General features: G+C 41.9%; 2 protein-coding genes across 5 annotated transcripts in view; one reads left to right on the top strand and one right to left on the bottom strand.

Annotated features, from left to right (window-relative positions):
• Positions 1-23: 23 nt before the first annotated feature.
• On the bottom strand, positions 24-19846 carry CKLF (chemokine like factor). Of its 3 annotated transcripts, none has more exons than XM_015100463.4 (4): positions 18230-19846; positions 8110-8268; positions 3384-3479; positions 24-205 (listed from the first exon to the last, which is right to left on the bottom strand). In XM_015100463.4, the coding sequence occupies exons 1-4, from the start codon at positions 18305-18307 to the stop codon at positions 89-91; spliced, it is 450 nt and encodes a 149-aa protein (XP_014955949.1). In that variant the 5' UTR covers positions 18308-19846; the 3' UTR covers positions 24-88. The 3 variants fall into 3 exon arrangements, with proteins under 3 accessions (XP_014955949.1, XP_060254355.1, XP_060254356.1); XM_060398372.1 differs by having other exon boundaries at positions 19350-19846; XM_060398373.1 differs by lacking the exon at positions 8110-8268.
• The window catches only part of TK2 (thymidine kinase 2), a 27609-nt gene continuing 27114 nt past the window's right edge, over positions 19352-19846 (top strand). For both annotated transcript variants that reach the window (XM_060398371.1, XM_042231750.2), the window contains exon 1: positions 19352-19521. The gene's annotated coding sequence lies outside the window, so the exon portion shown is untranslated. The remainder of the gene's footprint in view (positions 19522-19846) is intronic.

Genomic DNA, 19846 nt, shown 5'->3' with positions numbered 1-19846 from the left:
CAAAATGAGAACTGCAGAAAGTATGTGTTAGAAAAAGAGATATGTTTAATACTTAGCATCGACTAAAAAGAATATAAACTTACAAAACTCATAGTTTGTCATGAGCATCAGTTTTCTGATAAGGACCGCCTGGATTAAGCAGCAGTTTCCGGTAAATAAGTGCCCCATCAGCAATAGAGAACACCGAAGCCGCGAGTCCAAACACCTGAAACAAAGACACAGGGTCACTGCTTGTGGCCACGGTCTCACAGGTTTCTAAGTGGTCTGCCTGCCAGCTTCCTCTCCTGCTAGGGTTCCCTATGCTGTCATCTAATCCTAGAATGGGAAGAGATTTCAGAGATTATTTTATTTGCATTCTCAAGTTTAACCAGTACCTTCCTAGAGAAAGGGAAAGATCATTTAAGTGAGCAGAAACCAATACTGAAGTGGTGTGGGCTCTGACGCAAATACTTGTCTGGATCTCTTGCTCCCCGATATTACTGTTTAAAGCCCTACTGATAAGATTTAGTTACTAATCAACATTTCTATACCCAGTGTTCAACTGTTCCATTTTTCTATTGCAAACTGTACCAGAGGAAAATGTCAGGGTTAACATCAGCTCAAGATTTAAGCTGTGATAAGCACTTTGGAGAACTAGAGTGATGAGATGATCCAAAGTGACCTCTCCAAGGCTGGGCCACATCCACATAAGGGGTGAGATTCTAAATAAGCCTCAGGAAAAACTGAGTAAAAGGAATTAACTGGAACATGGTCTTTAGGTTCTCTGATGCCTATTTGAGAACTGGCACCCGGGCTGGAGAAAGGGATGTCAGTGCTATCACCAGCTCCATCCAACTGCCCAGGAGGTCTGGCTTCAGACTCTGTCCCTTTCCCATCCTGAATTTCAAACACAGCTTCCTAGGTTCTGACCACGCTAAGTATTTGGTTGCCCAAAAGAGTCATTCGGGTTCTTCCATAAGGTGTCACAGGAAAACCTGAACCAACCATTTGGCCAACCCAACACTTACTATAGATGCTTTCATGACTCTGCTACTAGCATGCTGCTGGTTCCTCCACCAGTAAGCATCTGCCTTTCTTCCCCTTTATTCCTGGCAAACTATGATTCCAGAGAGAGGTCCTGTTGTTGTTGTTTAGTTGCTATGTCACGGCTGACTCTTGCGACCCCATGGACTGTAACCCACTGGGCTCTTCTGTCTATGGAATTTTCCAGGGAGGAATAATGGAATGAGTTGCCATTTCCTTCTCCAGGGGATCTTCCTGACCCAAGGATGGAACTCGAGTCTCCTGCACTGGCAGGTGTATTCTTTATCACTAAGCCACCTGGGAAGCCTGCCAGAGAGAGGAAGTTGCTTCCTTTTTCTTGTGCTTCATAGTACTCCACTAACAACTTAAATACAGCTGTTTGCACTTTTGTCTCCTGTATTAGGCTTTAAGCAACTTGAGGATAGGGGTCACATTCAAGTCTGGGGACATCCAAAAGAAATACGAGTTACCAATGTAAACCACATAATTGATCTGGAAATTTCTAATTTCCACACTAAAAAGTAAAAAAAAAAAAAAAAACCACAAGTGAAATTAATTTTAATAATATACTTTATTTAGCCTGATATAGGAGAAGGAAATGGCAACCCACTCCAGTATTCTTGCCTGGAGAATCCCAGGGACAGAGGAGCCTGGTGGGCTGTTGTCTATGGGGTCGCACAGAGTCAAACACAACTGATGTGACTTAGCAGCAGCAGCCTGATATATTCAAAATAATATAATTTCAACATATCAATAATATAATAAAATTATAAGTGAAATATTCTACATTCTTTGAGGGGAGTAGTAAGTCTTTGAAATCCAATGTATATTTTACATGTACAGCTCATCTCAGTTCAGATCAACCACATTTCCAGTGCTCAGCCACTTGTGGTTTATGGCTCTATACTTTGTCAGCACCTACCAAAGTACACTTAAAGAATGAATCAATGAATTAATGAGGAAATGAAAGTAAATTCTGTGCTTCCTCCTTCTTTCTCCCTAGTTGAGGGATAAAATAATCTTTAAAGATAACTAGGAGAAATTGCTGTTACGGCACTATCTCATTTCTAGGGTAATTCTCATCCCTCATCAAATTGCTTTGGGCCTAGTGAAGTGGAAAAGCCTTTGTGGTGGTTTAGTCATTAAGTCGTGTCTGACTCTTTGGAATGCCATGGACTGCAACACTCCAGGCTTCCCTGTCCTTCACCATCTCCTGGAGTTTGTTCAAACTCATGTCCATTGAGTCGGTGATGCCATCCAACCATCTTATCCTTTGTTATCACTTTCCTCTCCTGCCTTCAATCTTTCCCAGTATTAGGGTCTTTTCTAGTGAGACGGCTTGTCACATCAGGTGGCCAAAGTATTGGAGATTCAGCTTCAGTATCAGTCCTTCCAATGAGTATTCAGGGTTGATTTCCTTTAGGATTGACTGGTTTGATCTCCTTGCAGTCCAAGGGATTTTCGAGAGTCTTCTCCAGCACCACAGTTTGAAAGCATCAGTTCTTTGGCACTCAGCCTACTTAATGGTCCAATTCTCACATCTATGCATGACTACTGAAAAAAACCATAGCTCTGACTGCATGGACTGGATTCTGACATATGTGTCCACTTCTCCCAAGTGGCCCACACTAAGAAAAGATAAGGAAGTTGGAGGGAGATTTATTTAAGAAGAACTTTCTAATTCACTTCTCTAAATTGGAACCTAGAAAAGTCATGATTTTGAACCCCCTCTAAGAAATCTCAGAAGAATATCAGATGAAACTGTAACTAAATTACTTGACTCTTGGTTTGTTTTGGCTTGCCTTCCAAATTAAACTGATTAGCTTTTCTTCAAGCAGTGTTCAAAATAATCCTTTTGTTACAAGTCTTCCTACCACCCATTCCCTTACATGACACATGTTTATTCCATCTGTAGCAGGATCTGGACAAGAAATAATTGAGCTCAGAACTGTGTGTCTTTCCTTAACAAGCGGGATGTATCATTTTCTTGAAAAGGGATAGCTATGAAATTCATCCTCCATTTGTTATTTTTGCTTGATATCAGGTTTCTGAGAGCTTAGTATTGTAACTCATTCCTAAACTGTAGGTCCTCCATTTAGTCGAACCCTATATATCTGTGAGAAATACAGAGGAACCTCTTTATTTAGTTAACTTCAAATTTAGTGTGAAACCATATTCCTTCACATTAATCAGGGCATGTGTTCATGCACAAAAACATTAAGCCACTAAAGGTACTGTGTACTGGGATAGGAGCCTCAAGGATGAAAACAATCTAGTTTTCTATTCCTCTATCTATTTTTCAAGTAAATTTGAATTCTGATCAAACCTGAAGGGAGAAACTGGAAAGAACCTCCACTTACCCCTCCAAGGACTGTATATATTGTGGTTTCTGGAATCAGTGCCAACACAGATACAACTATCATAAATACTGCTGCTACCACTGAGTTAATAATATCCTGAAAACACAGAATAGAAAGATCAGTGTTACATGAAGATCACCAACAGAGTGAATCTGCTCCCTAAAGATTTTGAAAGTTCCATTTTTTTAAACATATTTGTTTAGTTTAAATAAATTAGTTTTAGGAAGTCAAACTGCTATTGTAAAATGACATGTATATTGTATTTGGTCAACAATGATGTCTAATGGGTCTCTTAATGTATGACACACCAATCATTAATTCCTTATTAGGGCTTATTTGTTTTTTGTTGAAAGGTAGTTGGAGAGAGAACTCATCTGGTTAGGACTGGGTATGTCTTATGTGGAAGGTTTAAAGTAGAAGTCAGAATGCTCAGTTTTAATAAGTGTGGAGTGGTCTACACCATAAAACAACTTTATAGTGTTACTCCAAGTGCAATTAATAAAACTTTGAGCAGGATAAACTTAATTTTGGGAAAGAAAAACTCCCACACATCTGTATGTATCAGCTGACCAATTATGCAATCATTTCTGATGATGTAGCTCATTCATGTAATAATTTCTTGAAATGAAGCATTTCTGAACTGTGACTTTAAGAGGTGCAACTTATATTTGGAATGGATGTATACTGTGGAAAAGGTAAGTTGTCTTTATTCTGGAATAGTTTATGTATGTTAGCAGATAACTGTAGCAGGAAGGAATTATTAACACAGAAATCTTCCAAACCCTGGTAACTTAGAAAAGTAGTTATTACAAAGAAAACAGGAAGAGATTCAATGGGGACAGGGCAAGAGTAGATGATACACTTGGGCAGAAAAAAAGTCCTCGTCTGCAGGACATATTGAGGCTAGCTGTCCTGGGTTAATGCTCCTCTCTGCTGGGTATTTTGCTGTTTCAAGGCACAGACCACACTTCTGCTTCAGACAGATAGCCAGCCTCTTGGTAGTAATTTGAGTAAGTGTATATAAATGGCTTCAGATAAAGATGATGTTCTAGGAAGGGCAGAGAATAATGGCTGGGGGTGGGGGAGGGGGGGAGGGAAGGATGCGTCTGCCCCAGAATATCAGTGATCCTTAATAGTGGTTTCAAGCCTTGTTTTTCTATTAAAAACCGAACATCAGTATGCCATGGAGTAGACTATAAATTTAATTACAAAAATGGAGGTTTCTTAGAAATTTTGAGCCTGTTCTTACATATCACCACAAAAACCTGGGTTGCCTCACTGTGTGTGTTTTCTGTCGCTGGAGCACTTGAGGGGCCCAGTCAGAGGACACCTGCTCTATGAACTGTGTTAGGTACTACACCTCTGGGACAATGACATGCGCCACAGATCTGCTGTGCAGGTAACCAAGCCCTTTCCTAATCAGTGAAGACAGTGGCCATTGATAGAAGTATTGACAGGTTACCTTCCCCCTTCCTCCAACCCCGTAGATTAACTGGAATCTTCTGCCATCTTGGTGTCCTTCACTTATGTGCAGGCACTGTCCCCAGTTGTGCTCCGGCCTCGCTCCTGCCGGCCACTCTGCAGGGACCTCACTCTGCTCGTTACCCTCCTTGGTCCCTGGGAGGTTTCTTCAGCTCAGTGCTGACCCTCTGCCCACAGCCGTCTCCTCCCCTGCTCAGTCTGACTATTCCCACCACTTTACTGTCACTTGCCCACACCAGGGGCCTCTGTTAATACAGTGAAAAAAAATATATATATATAAATTTTTTCTGGGTTTTCTCGCCTTACTTTTAACATTAGTCACCTCTCCTTTCTTTCTGAAATGCTCTCCTCTCTTAACTTCTGGGACACGGGTCTCCCTTGGGTCCTCTCCTGTCCTTCTCTGCCTACTCACTCCTCCCTTTCACGCCAGATGTTGATATTTCCCAGTCTTGCCTTCATCTTGCTCTACTCTTCCTCGGAGCCATTTTCCCATCACGAAGTGATAACTCCCCCAAAGTTGCAGCTCTAACTTCTCTCCTAAGCCTCAGACCTGAACATTTCCATTTGAATGTCCCATAAGGCACTAAAACCTTCTATTTCTCAAGCTGAACTCATTATCCACCTCTCCCCTCGAATAAACCTATTCTTCCTCCTAAACTTCCTGTCTTGTTACCCTCTTAAGACAGTTCTTTAAATGGCAGCTCTCCTTGATTTTTTTCTGTTGCCCAATCTTATCAGTTTTCATCAACACTCCTTCTCTCCAGGTACAGTTTTAACCTTGATTTAGGCCTTTCTCATTTTCATGTCTGAATTATGATAACAGACTTCTAAGGGGTCTATGAGACCCACCTCTGGTTTTGTCCCTCTTCAAGCCATTATTGACATTGCTACCAGCGATCTCCTCAAATATAAGCTAATTGTGTCACTCTAGTTAAAAATCTCCCAAAGCTTCCAGTGGCTTTTGGGTTAAAACCCAGGGCACTTGAATTCTAGCATGCTCTGACCTCCTGCTGCTGCTGCTGCTGCTGCTAAGTCGCTTCTGTTGTGTCTGACTCTGTGCGACCCCATAGACGGCAGCCCATTCTCAAATCTCTACTCTTGCCTCCTCTCTGCTTCGCAGCCACTCAGAACTCCTGCAGGTCCTTGAGGGCCCAGCTTTTTCTCCACCTAGAACCTCACACACACGTTGCTCCCTGTACTGGGAGAATGCTCAGCCCTGTTATCAGTCAGCTGACTGCTTTTCATCCTCCAGCCCTCAACTCAGGCGTAGTTTTCCTCAGGCAAGCCTATTATGATTTGGTTTCCTTCTCCTCCTGGGAACCTCCATACCATCCAGGGAGCACCTATTAATATTATACTGAATTGCTCATCAATCTTGCTTCCTGGCTATATGGAAAGCCTGTCAGGTGTAAGACTTGTGTTTTGTTTTCTCAAAGAGCCTAGTATAGAACCTGGGATTAGCAGATACTTAACATTTGCTGAATAAATGCTTTCATGGGCTCAAGAGCAGAGAGGAGTCTGGGTTTCATGATGGAGTGATAACTGAGTTGGCCAGATAGCATCATTTCTCAGAGTACAGTATCAGCCCAGGCTGAGCCTCAGAGATTTGGAGGCTACTTTTCAGTATGCTGCACGTAGGCCACGCTCCTTCTCCATGTATTCTGTGAAATTTATTTTCCAAGTTTATTACTGGGACATGTAAGAAGCTCCAGAGAATTATTACAGTTTGGGGAAAAAAAAAATGCTAAAATGTGCTAGTTTTATTAACCTTGGGAAAGCAGAGTGTGAAGAGCACTATATAACTTTTAGGGTATAAGATGAACAGGATGTGAACCATGTTCTTCATCTCTTTGGGATAATTTAGCTGAGTCCTTTCTGCCACTAAATGATGTTACAGGGCCACCTAAGGAAGGCTTTGTCATCTCCTGTCCAGACCTTACTGCAGTCAGGTCCAGCTCCACGGTGGAGCACAGGGAGGAGTTCGGAGAGACGCCACAGAGATCCTATCCTTCCCCCAGCTCTCCACTTTGGGGATGTTCTCAGCTTGTGATTAGCCTGAAATGCTCATCATTGGCCTTCAAAAGTGGTTCCAGAAGGCACCACCTTAAGGCATGTTTATGGTTTGAGAACAGCTCTAGAGTCCTCTCTCCTTGATACGGGTTGAAATGAAGTGTTAGTTGCTCAGTGTCCAGCTCCCTGCGACCCATGGACTGTAGCCTGCCAGGCTCCTCTGTCCATGGGATTTTCCAGGCAAGAATACTGGAGTGGGTTGCCATTTCCTACTCCAGGGGATCTTCCTCTGACCCAGGGATTGAAGCCGAGGCTCTTGGGTCACCTGCATTGCAGGAGGATTCTTTACCTGCTGAGCCACCAGGCCAAGTCCCCTAATATAGGGTTATCAGTTTGGATACGAGTGCTCTGGAACCGAAAAGGATGAGACCAGTGCAGCTCCCAGTCCGGCCAAAGGGTCGGAAAGCCAGCAGGGGTCTCAGAAAGGAGACCTAAGGACACAGGATTCTGGGGCTAAGACTTGAAAGAGGAGCAGTGAAGTTGCTCCGGTTTTCCTAGAACCAGCTTATGGTCCAGGCTGACAGGCCAAGAATCTTAGCTAATATCTTCAATTTGCCTATTTCAAGAATTTCTGGACCATTTGGGCACTCCACTGGGCAGCTATTCCTAAAGCTGTGAGTATGACAGGTAAAGTCCCTATGCTACTGAAAACGGTTCTACAAGATGAGTTAAAAATTATTTAGCATCAATGATGACAGACATTTTAAAGTAAGATAACATTGTGCTTTATTCAGCCTCTAAATTATTTTGATTTTCCATTTAGTGATCAGGGGTATGTAAGATGTAGATACTTGTGTATCTGTCTCTATCTCTGTTCCCTAATTTTGAGGTCATATCAACATGAACGTCAAAGGGAGGTAAAGATTAAGAATGTTCTATGATTTTATTTGACCATGATCTTAAATTTATTTTGATGATCTACCCTTAAGTGAATTTCCCTAACAGAAGCATCAGCCGTTATCTACCTATAGATGGAGCTCCGAGGAGAATCCATGCTCAACGGTTGCTCTGGTTCCCTGAGGATCTCCCCAGAGCACATTAGCAGTGGATAGCGTTCCTCCTTCCTAAGCCTGTTAGAGATTCCTTAAAGGTTTACAAAAACTAAACAACAGAGTTTATTAAAATGTTTCTCTATGGCAGGAAAAAGTAGTTAACAATGAAACTGAACACTTACAAGTAAAGGCCAAAATAAACACCTAATTAATCGATCAAGTCTGAGTATATATAAAAGTATGAAAAAGAAAGTAGAAGTGACTTCAAATCCAGTGATGACAATGTACGGCTCTGGCGCTTGTGCTAGGATGAAAAAGGTCATAGATGTCGCAGCTAGTGCCTAGAGGGGAAAAAAAACAAACACGACCTCTTCAGTGATGATTGAACAAGGTTAAGCTGTAAAAATGATCGATTCTAAAATGACAAAATAAACGGGTTTCTTCTTTATACACACACACACATCTGAAAGAGGCGGTCTAAAATGCACGGATGTCGACTTCTCTTCTCATTTTAGAGAACTAGGTGTCCCTTCCTGTTTTGTTTAATTAAGTTCTCCACTTGTATACCTAATGCCATCCCTTCCCACATCCACGCCCTTGATCTTTTCCCACTAAATAGCTCCGTTTCCCTCTCACACCTTCACTCTCTCCTCCTGCCCTAGCTCCTTTCCTCATCATCTTATCAACATATCTAAGTTATCTTCTCTCTCTCTTTTTAAACAATATTTATTTATTTATTTGGCTGTGCTGAGTCTTACTTGCTGCATGTGGGATCTAGTTCCCTGACCAGGGATTGAACCCAGGTCACCTGCATTAGGAGCATGGAGCCTTAGCCACTGGACTACCAGGGAAGTCTCTAAGTTGTCTTCTCTTAAAACATACACAACCCTTCCTTTCATCTGCCCCCCACAGCAATTCCCATTTTCTACTTCTCCCTATAATGCTTCTCAAAATAAGCCTGTGTACTGGCTGTTATAATTCCTTATCCTCCTCATCACTCCTTAACTTGTAACAAAAATCTGGAATCTACCGTCAAATTTAAACTTAGAAGGTTGCCATGAAAAGCATTGGGGGTGCTTCTCTGGTGGCTAAGTGGTGAGAAATCCATCTACCCATGCAGAAGACACAGGTTCGATCCCTGGTCTGGGAGGATTCCACATGCTACGGAGCAGCTAAGCCTAGAGCCCGGGAGCCACAGCTGCCGAGCCCACGTGCTGTAACTTCGGAAGCCCACGAGCTCTAGAGCCCACGCCCTGCAACAGGAGAAGCCGCCACAAAGAGAAGCTCGGGCACTGCAACTAGAGAGGAGCCCCTGCTTGCCGAAACTAGAGAAAACTCATGTGGCAACGAAGACCCAGCACAGTCAAAAATACATAAAAATTATTTTTTAAAAGAAACATACTGGGAAGGAAAGTTTAAAACAAAGTGTCAGAGAAAAACAATTCTCTGAAGAACCCTGTGGAGAAGAAAAGAAAAAAAAAACCAATTCTGATACATCACTTTTTAACATATTTTCTCTTATCTAAACATAATGCAATTAGAATGAACAAAACGTAAGTGAAAAAAAACCAAGATAATTAATCTAATCTAATCTCCTCATTTCCAAATGAAGATATAGAAAAGAGAAATGATAAGTGACTTAAAGGAAAAAATAAGCTGGTAGGTCCCTGAGAGTTTGTTGATGTTGTGATGTTCTTATGGGAGATACAGCTTTATCCAAGCCTTTGTGTACTTGGAAAATGGTTTTGGCAGGAGTCTTTGCTGACTAGACTTATGATCAGTCTGTCAGCATCCACATTCTCTTTTTAACCTCGGATCTATCTAGGCTACTTATTCATAATTCTATCAGTTACTTTATTAGTGTAAAAGTAGCTTACTTTGAAACTTCTAAATGGGTCAGTTTCTTTTACAGTAAATATAACTTGTTACTAAATAATGTGTTCTTTATAATTAATATAATTACTATCAGCAACATATCTCAAATCACTTCATTTACTCTACTGAACCAGATAAGGTCTTGAGTTCATGGGTTATGAAATCAAGGGTCACTTTTTCGGTCCCCATCATCTGTAACCTCGGAATTGGGCACATTTCCCGTGATTTCAGTCACCCGGGGTTCTCCCTCAATCCATACTTACAGCTACTATAATTTTCCTGTCTCCTGGCCTTCGTTTTCAGTTAATTTTTCAACATTTCACTAATATCTCAAACATTTCATCCATGTAGACTGCTTTTGCCAAGATCATCACTGATTTCAAAATTACTAGATTTAACAAACATTTTTCAATCCTTATGCTACTGGACCCCCATGACTTACTTGCTATTGGCTTTTTCCTACTTTTCTACTCCTTGACTCCCCTGTCACCTCTTTGAGTTCTTATTCCCCTGAAACCAATCTGCCTTGGCGGGCTTTCCTTTTACACATCACTTTAAAATACTGACATTTGTTTAGATTCTATTCACAACCTGCTCAATAAATCTGAGTCTCTACCCTAGGTGTATCTTCAACATCTCACACATAAACAGCCATTTAGAACACCAGAATAACCAACAGGAATCTTCAATTCACCGTGGGCAAAACTGATGTCACCTTGTCCCTTGCTCCTGTATTCACTATCTTAATTGGTGATAACGACCATCTAACTTTTCACCTGCCCTGGAAACCTAAGATCACTGCTCCAACTTACTGCCCACAACAGACCAGTCATCAGGTCCTGCTGACTTGATGCCTAAACATTTTGGGAATCTACTTAGTCACTCCAATTATTGCTCTTCAGTATCTTTTCCTTGAACTGACATGACCAAGGTCCCACAGTGAAATTTCTAAAATGAAGATCTGTACAACACTCCACCTGTTTAAAATCCTTCCGTGGCTCCCCATGGTTTTCAGAATAGAGCCTCCCTTCACCATGGTGTTCGAATCTTCCATGACTCAGCTCCTGTCTACTTTAGCAAAGAGCTGTTGACAGTTTATCTACAGGGTAATTCCAGTGTTCAATTTTCAGTCCTCATCTTATTTGAACTGTCATCAGTATTTGTCACAGTTGTTCATTCTCTTGAGAACTTCCTTCATTTGGCTTCTAGGACACCGTACTCTTGGTTCCTCTCACTTCCCTAATTACTCTCTCTCTCATTCTTCTTTGGTTTTCTCTGGTAGCTCAGACAGAAAATAATCTGCCTGCAATGTAGGAGAACTGGGTTCAGTCCCTGGGTTGGGAAAATCCCCTGGAGAAGGGAATGGCTTCCCACTCCAGTATTCTGGTCTGGAGAGTTCTATGGACAGAGGAGCCTGGCAGGCTACAGTCCATGGGGTCACAAAGAATCGGACATGATTCAGCGACTTGCACTTTCATTCTTCTTTCCTGGTTATTCCTCCTCTCCCCAAACTCTTAATGTTGAAGTGTTCCAGGGCTCAATCCATGGCCCTCTTCTCCACTCTATGTACAGTCATCTCTTGATAATCTCATCAGTCTTGTGACTTTAAATACCTCTTTCTGCAGTGGCTTCCTGGTGGCTCAGTGATAAAGAATATGCCTGCAATGCAGGAGTTGCAGGAGACTTGGGTTTGATCCCTGAGTCAGGAAGATCCCATGGAGGAAAACATGGTTACCCACTCTAATATTTGTGCCTGGAGAATCCCATGGACAGAGGAGCCTGGCGGGCTACAGTCCATAGGGTTGCACAGAGTCGGACATGACTGAAGGGACTTAACACACATTTCTGCAGTGCCAATCTCTCCTACAATCCAGTCTTGTATATTCCAAATGCCTATTCAGTATGGCCACTTGAATGTCTAATAGACATCTCTAACAATGAAATCCAAAACTGAACTTCTGTTTCTCTGGCTACATCTGCTTTACCCACAGGCTTTCAGTGGATGGCAGTTCCATTCTTCCAGCTGCTTAGGCCAAAAACTTTGGCAGGATCTCGGACTCCTCTCTCTTTTTCACACCATACCTGGTTTATCAGCAAATCTTGTTGGGGCTACTTTCAACATATATCCCAAATGTGACCATTTCTTATAATCTACTCTGCTAGAGGCCTGGTCTGAGCCATAGTCATCTCTTGCCCAGATTACTGCAATAGCTCTAACTGGTCATCTTTTTTTTTTAACCCTTGCCTCTGCAGAATCCTCCTGTCCCCTAGACCCCCAGCCCCCAGTCTACTGTCACCATAGCAGCTGGTGCACTTTTTAAAATGTTAGTCACATCATATAAACCTTTACTCAAAACCTCCATCTCCCACTGTCCCCATGTCACTCCAGCCCCGCTGTACTGGTTTTCTCACTTCTGCTTGAATGCTTCAGGTACATTCCTGCCGTAGGGCCATTGTACTGGGTGTTTCTTTGCCTAAAACACGTCTTCCTTCATCTTGGGTTGGCCAAAAAGTTTGTTTGGGGTTTTCTATAACATCTTATGGAAAAAACTGAGCAATCTTTTTGGCTAACCCAATGTATTCATAGTTAACTCTCTCATCTCACTTAACGCTTCGCTCAGAAGTCATCTCAACAGGGCCTAACCTGACCATTCTAGTCTTGCAGTCTGCAACCATCCTCTCCAATGCTTCCTTCTCTGATACTCTTACATGGCTTTAGTTTTCTCTTGTTCCATAGCACCTACCCCCTTCTAGAATACTACACCATTTATTTATTTTTTCTGTTTGTTGGTTGTTTTTTTTTCCTCCCTCCCACCCCAATACATAAACTCTGTGAGTACAAGGATCTTTGCTTTGTTCCCTGATACTTCCCAAGAGCCAGAAACAGTGCCTGGCACATGGCAGCTTTCAATAAATATTTGTTGAATGGGAAAAAATAAGGCAGCACTCAACTTGTTATGGTTTCTTATAAATCATGCCTTTTTTTTTTTTTTTTTTTGCCTCCAAGCCTTTACTCAGGTGACTGTCCCTTAAACCCTACCCATGTCCCCCTAGGAAGCTTCCTGATACCTCCTTGTTTAAATGCCTCATTCTGTGCCCTAACTTCATCTTATCAAACACCAAAACTATCTGCTTGTGTGTCTGACTCTGTCTAAACTGAAGAACCCCATGAGTCAGGGACTTTTGTCTTGGATGTCTGTTGTTTCAAGTCCTAACTCAGGGCTGGGAAGACAGTAAATATTTAAAATGTTTGTGGAGGAAATGCGTATGTCAAAAATCAAAACTTTCTCACAGAATCCTGTTTCTCCTCCAGTGTTCCAGAGCTTTCAGAACCCCAGACCTTCCAGTCACTTCTTTCCTGATTATTTACTCCCAACCCAAGGGAATTTCTCTGTTCTTTGAAGTCAAAGTGTGTTAGTTACCCAGTCATGTCCGACTCTTTTCGACCCTGTGGATTGTAGCCAGGTTCCTCTGTCCGTGGAATTCCCCAGGCAAGAATACTGGAATGGGTTGCCATTTCCTTTACCAAGGGATCTTCCTGACTCAGGGATCGAACCCAGGTCTCCTGCACTACAGGTGGATTCAGGCGGATTCTTTACGAGGGATTCTGAGCCACCAGGGAAGCCCATTGAACTCGAGTAGTTTTCTAAACTTCCCTCAGGCCTTCTGACTTGCAGTATGTTATATTTTTCGGAATCAAAGACTTTGGTGCAGAAGGGCCTTGTGTGCAGTTTGTCCTGCCCACTCACCTGGAGTTTGAGCTGCCATTACAACATGCTCACCAGGTACTTGCCCGCACCTGGTACCTCTTCTGTCTGAGAATGTACTGCCTTCCCAAGTGGCCACTTATTTTGCCACTTTCCCAATAGAAAACTCTTTCTCTTATTAAGTGGAGCTGTTTCCTTGTAAGTTTTAACTTTCTATCCCCTCTTCTTATAGGTCACCTCTTTAAAATTTAAGAATTATTTTTTTCCTTCCCCTTTTCTTAAAATTCTTCAACATAGTCTCCTATGATAGTTTCCACTTCACTAACTATCCAGGTCACCATCCTCCAAATGACAGTTCATTCTCTCCTAAACCTCTATCCAGAACTGGCTGCAATCTCTTGGCAGGTCTGACACCCCCAGAAATGCACAGTTCCACTGTCCTTGCTCTGGGCTCTATCGGCCTTGTGCTCACTCAGATCAAAACTTGTGAGTGTTTTTTGTAAAAAACACACGCACATGAAGATTAAACATTACGTTTCTAAATAACCAACAGGTTACTGAAGAAATCAAAAGGGAAATAAAAAAAATTTCTAGAAACAAATGATAATGAAAATACAACAACTCAAAGCCTATGGGATGCAGTAAAAGCAGTTCTAAGAGGTAAGTTTATAGCAATACAATCCTACCTCAAGAAACAAGGAAAACATTGAATAGGCAACCTAACTTTACACCTAAATCAACTGGAAAAAGAACAAAAAACCCCCAAAATTATTAGAAGGAAAGAAATCATAAAGATCAGAGCAGAAATATATGAAAAAAATGAAAGAAACAATAGTAAAGATTAATAAAGCTAAAAGCTGGTTCTTTAAGATGAACAAAATTGACAAACCTTTGACCAGACCCATCAAGAAAAAAAGAGAGAAGAATCAAATCAACAAAATTAGAAATGAAAAAGGGGAGGTTACAATAGGCAATGCAGAAATACAAAGGATTATAAGAGACTATTATGAACAATTATATGGCAATAAAATGGATAACCTGGAAGAAATGGACAGATTCTTAGAAAAGTTCAATCTTCCAAGACTGAACCAGGAAGAAATAGAACTTATGAACAACCCAATTATAAGCAATGAAATTGAAGCTGTGATCAAAAATCTCCCAAAAAACAAAAGCCCAGTCCAGATAGCTTCACAGGAGAATTCTATCAAACATTTAGAGAAGAGCTAATGCCTATCCTTCTAAAACTCTTCCAAAAAATTGCAGAGGAAGGAATACTTCCAAACTCATTCTATGAGGCCACTATCACCCTGATACCAAAACCAGATGGACGACACAAAAAAAGAAAACTACAGGCCAATATCACTGATGAACATAGATGCAAAAATTCTCAACAAAATTTTAGCAAACAGAATTCAGCAGCACATCAGAAAGCTCATACACCATGATCAAGTTGAGTTTATTCCAGGAATGCAAGGATTCTTCAATATACGCAAATCAATCAATGTGATACACCATATTAACAAATTGAAAGATAAAAACCATATGATAATCTCAATAGATGCAGAAAAAGCCTTTGACAAAATTCAGCACCCATTTATGATGAAAACTCTTCAAAAAATGGGCACAGAAGGACCCTACTTCAACATAGTAAAGGCCATATATGATAAGCCTACAGCAAACACTATACTCAATGATGAAAAACTGAAAGCATTCCCCCTAAGATCAGGAACAAGACAAGAGTGTCCACTTTCACCACTATTATTCAACATAGTTCTGGAAGTCCTAGCTACAGCAACCAGAGAAGAAAAAGAAAAGGAATCCAGATCAGAAAAGAAGAAGTAAAGCTCTCACTATTTGTAGATGAATGATACTGTACATAGAAAACCCTAAAGATAGTATGAGAAAATTACTAGAGCTAATCAGTGAATTTAGCAAAGTTGCAGGATACAAAATCAATACACAGAAATCACTTGCATTTCTTATACTAACAATGAAAAATCTGAAAAAGAAATTAAGGAATCAATCCCATTCACCATTGCAACAAAAAGAATAAAATATCTAGGAACAAACTTACCTAAGGAGATAAAAGAACTCTACACAGAAAATTATAAGATACTAATGAAAGAAATCAAAGATGACACAAACAGATGGAGAGATATTCCATGTTCCTGGGTAGGAGGAATCAATATTGTGAAAATGCCTATACTACCAAACACAATCTACAGATTCAATGAGATCCCTATCAAATTACCAATGGCATTTTTCACAGATCTAGAACAAAAAATTTCACAATTCATATGGAAACACAAAAGACCTCAAATAGCCAAAGCAGTCTTGAAAAAGAAGAATGGAGCTGGAGGAATCAATCTTCCTAACTCCAGATTATACTACAAAGCTACAGTCATCAAGACAGTATGGTACTGGCACAAAAACAGAAATATAGACCAATGGAACAAGATAGAAAGCCCAGAAATAAACCCATGCACCTATGAGTACCTTATTTTTGACAAAAGAGGCAAGAATATACAATGGGGAAAAGACAGCCTCTTCAATAAATGTTGCTGGGAAAACTGGACAGCTACATGTAAAAGAATGAAATTACAACACTTCCTAACACCATACACAAAGATAAACTCAAAATGGATTAAAGACCTAAATGTAAGACCAGAAACTATAAAACTCTTAGAGGAAAACATAAGCAGAACACTCGATGACATAAATTAAAGCAAGATCCTCTATGACCCACCTCCTAGATTAATGGAAATAAAAACAAAAGCAAACAAGTGGGACCTGAATAAACTTAAAAGCTTTTATACAGCAAAGGAAACTATGAGAAAGGTGAAGAGACAATCCTCAGAATGGGAGAAAATAATAGCAAATGAAACAAATGACAAAGGATTAATTTCCAAAATATACAAGCAATACCAGAAACTCATACAACTCAATACCAGAAAACAACCCGATCAAAAAGTGGGGAAAAGACCTAAACAGACATTTCTCCAAAGAAAACATACAGATGGCTAACAAACACATGAAAAGATGCTCAACATTGCACATTATTAGAGAAATGCAAATCAAAACTACAATGAGATATCACCTCACACCAGTAAGAATGGCCCTCATCAAAAAGTCTACAAACAATACATGCTGGAGAGGGTGTGGAGAAAAGGGAATGCTCTTGCACTGAAGGAACACATTTGAGTCAGTTCTGATGAGGTGGATGAACCTAGAGCCTATTATACAGAGTGAAATAAGTCAGAAAGAGAAAGATAAATACTGTATTCTAACACATATATAAGGAATCTAGAAAAATGGTTCTGAAGAATTTATTTACAGGACAGCAATGGAGAAACAGACATAGAGAATAGACTTATGGACCTGAGGAGAAGGGAGGAGAGGGTGAGATGTATGGAGAGAGTAACATGGAAACTTACATTAGCATATGTAAAATAGATAGCCAAGGGGAATTTGCTGTATGGCTTAGGAAACTCAAACAGGGGCTCTGTATCTATTTTAGAGGGGTGGGATAGGGAGGGAGATGAGAGGGAGGTTCAAAAGGGAGGAAGGATATATGTATACCTATGACTGATTCATGTTGAGGTTTGACAGAAAACAACAAAATTATGTAAAGCAATTATCCTTCAATTAAAAAAATTGATTAAAAAAATATCACTACACACCTATGAGTGTACTAAAAACATTTAGTTGTACCCTTTAAATCAGGAACTTCCCTGGTGGCTCAGATGGTAAAGCATCTGCCTACAATGCAGGAGACCCGGGTTCAATCCCTGGGTCAGGAAGATCCTCTGGAGAAGGAAATGGTAACCCACAACAGTACTCTTGCCTGGAAAATCCCATGGACAGAGAAGCCTGGTAGGCGACAGTCCATGGTGTCACACTTTAAATCAGTAAGCTTTATCATATATGAAATATCTCAATAAAGCTTGGGAAAAACAAAAACAAAAAACTTGTGAGTTATAGTAAGTAAACACAGCATCCTCCGAAACCCCTCAGTGGATTTTTTTGGTTTTGGTTTTAACCTCGTTGGCATCTGAATGGTACAACAGTAGCAGCCTCACATGGTAACCTGGGTAACTTGGTTTGGGGGTCCAAGTGTAGGCCATTCATGCAGGTGTGCAGAGCTTGCTTTATGAGTGGGTCTGTGAAGTGTTAGTTACTCAGTTGTGTTCGACTCTTTGAGACCCCATGGATTGTAGCCTGCCACACTCCTCTGTCCATGGGATTATCCAGGCAAGTATACTGGAGTGGGTAGTCATGCCTTTCTCCAGGGGATCTTCCCGACCCAGGGATCGAACCTGGGTCTTCTGCACTGCAGGCAGATCCTTTACCGTCTGAGCTACCAGGAAAGATCCTCTGGAGAAGGGCATGGCAACTCACTTCAAGTACGCTTGCCTGGAGAATCCCATGGGCCGAGGAGCCTGGAGGGCCACAGTCCATAGGGTCTCAAAGAGCGGGACACGACTGAGTGACTAACCCTTGCTACTACTACTGGGTACAGAAAGCTCCTGATGAAGAGGACACTTGTCCTATTTCTCTCCTTCTAACCCCAGGGTGTAAGGCAAAATGCCTTCCCTTTAAGAAGGCCTTGATAGAAACAAAGCTGAAAGAGAGGAGAATAAGCTTCTTACTTGGAGGCTTTATCTCCCAGCAGGGAAGTGCACTGGGACTCCGCCCCCCAGTCCCCCGGCCCCGCCCTCACCAATCGCAGCAGCTTCACGTGGCCTTTTACGCTGCAGCAGAAGGGGCGAGACTTTGGTTTCGGTTTCAGGGTCTGCATCGCCCCTGCAGACCCAGCAGCAGCACTTTCCCGCGGGTCCCCCTATTCAGCGCACCTCTCTGCCAGGCCCTGAGCCAAGTCTGCAACGGCCACCCCGGCCACGTGCAGCGCTTCTAGGCTTCCCGCCCTGGCGCGTGCACACGCAAGTCACTGCAGCCACACTTGGGTGCACGCCAGGTCCCCGCCTCCCTGCCACAGGCTCCCTCTCTGCGGAAAGCCAGAAAGCCGGGTTCGGTTCGCACTATGCGTTTCCGGTAACCTACAGGGGAGCTCCGAAGGCCAACTTCTCCCCACCTCCTAGTTGTCTGTCCAGACGACCACATATTGATTGTACATTGGATAAAAGATAAACTGAGGCATACTAAAATTTTTAAGATTTTATTTGAACAACAACAAAAAAAATGATTCAAATAGGGCGGCTATCCAGTCTAACAGAAAGGAGCTCTGAAGAGGTGTACAAAATGAAAGACTTAAAGGCAGAAGGGAGTGGGAACAAGGAAATTGGTTATTGCAAGATTACTTTCCTAGGGGATGGCAGGGGGTCTATCAGGTTACCTAACTCAGAGGTTCCCAGCCTCTGGGATCTAATACCTGATGATCTGATTTGAGATGGACCAGATGTCCTAATAATACAAATAAAGTACACAATAAGTGTAACGCACTTCAATTATCCTGAAACCGGCTCCCTCCCTTCCTCCCCAGGGGGCTTTGCGGGGAGGTCTTCCACAAAACCGGTCCCGGGTGCCAAAAAAGGATGGGGACTGCAGATCTAACAAGTGCTGATCAGATGATGCCTGATTGACTGGAGAGCCAAAACTATAATTAAGTCTTGGTTGGTGAGTCGGGCTTAGCATAAGCGAGTCCTTTGGGTCCTGTTGTCTAGTTTTTTAATAGCTTCCAGAGGGATCTAGCATATTTACAGTCCAGATCCTGGAAATGTCAAAGTTCAGCGAAAACAGCGCTGGCTGTGAAGCAAGATAGATGGGCTTGAATTTCAGCTCCACCCCTTAATGAATGCTTCTGTTTACTTTTTAAAACTTACCCGTTTCCAAAGATCAGCTCGGCTTGGGAGAATGGGAGTGACAGCACCCATCTGTAGGCTTGTTGGGAAGAATAAATAACAGCGTGTGAGTTGTCACTGGTTCCTGGATACAACAGATGCTCAATCAAACACTTTCCAACAGTTAATTAGGGCTTCCCTTGTGGCTCAGCTGGTAAGAATCCGCCTGCAATACGGGAGACCTGGGTTCGATTCCTGGGTTGGGAAGATCCCCTAAGAAGGGAAAAGTTACCCACTCAGTATTCTGGCCTGGAGAATTTCATGTGTAGTCCATGGGGTGCCAAAGAGTCGGACACGACTGAGCGACTTTCACTTTCAATAGTTAATTAACAAACCAGTCGCTGGTGTTATTGGTCACCCAAGCCCCGAATCTTGCCAAATCATGGGTTCATTCTGCCAGCGTCTGGTTGGCGCGGAGATTTCCAGGCTGCTAAACGGCGAATCCCTTACCCTCTCGGGGGAGGGTGAAATGAGAAGAG

The sequence above is a fragment of the Ovis aries genome, chromosome 14 (genome assembly GCF_016772045.2).
Source record: "Ovis aries strain OAR_USU_Benz2616 breed Rambouillet chromosome 14, ARS-UI_Ramb_v3.0, whole genome shotgun sequence".
NCBI lineage: Eukaryota > Metazoa > Chordata > Mammalia > Artiodactyla > Bovidae > Ovis > Ovis aries.
This window is presented reverse-complemented; position numbering and strand designations above follow the sequence as displayed.

Coding starts and splice junctions, on each gene's coding strand:
- CKLF (XM_015100463.4), bottom strand. CDS start 18,307: ATGCAGACCCTGAAACCGAAACCAAAGTCTCGCCCCTTCTGCTGCAGC. Junction 8,269..18,229: donor ACGTGAAGCTGCTGCGATTG/GTGAGGGCGGGG, acceptor TTTCCCCTCTAG/GCACTAGCTGCGACATCTAT. Junction 3,480..8,109: donor GTTTATTTTGGCCTTTACTT/GTAAGTGTTCAG, acceptor CTGTGTTTTCAG/GATATTATTAACTCAGTGGT.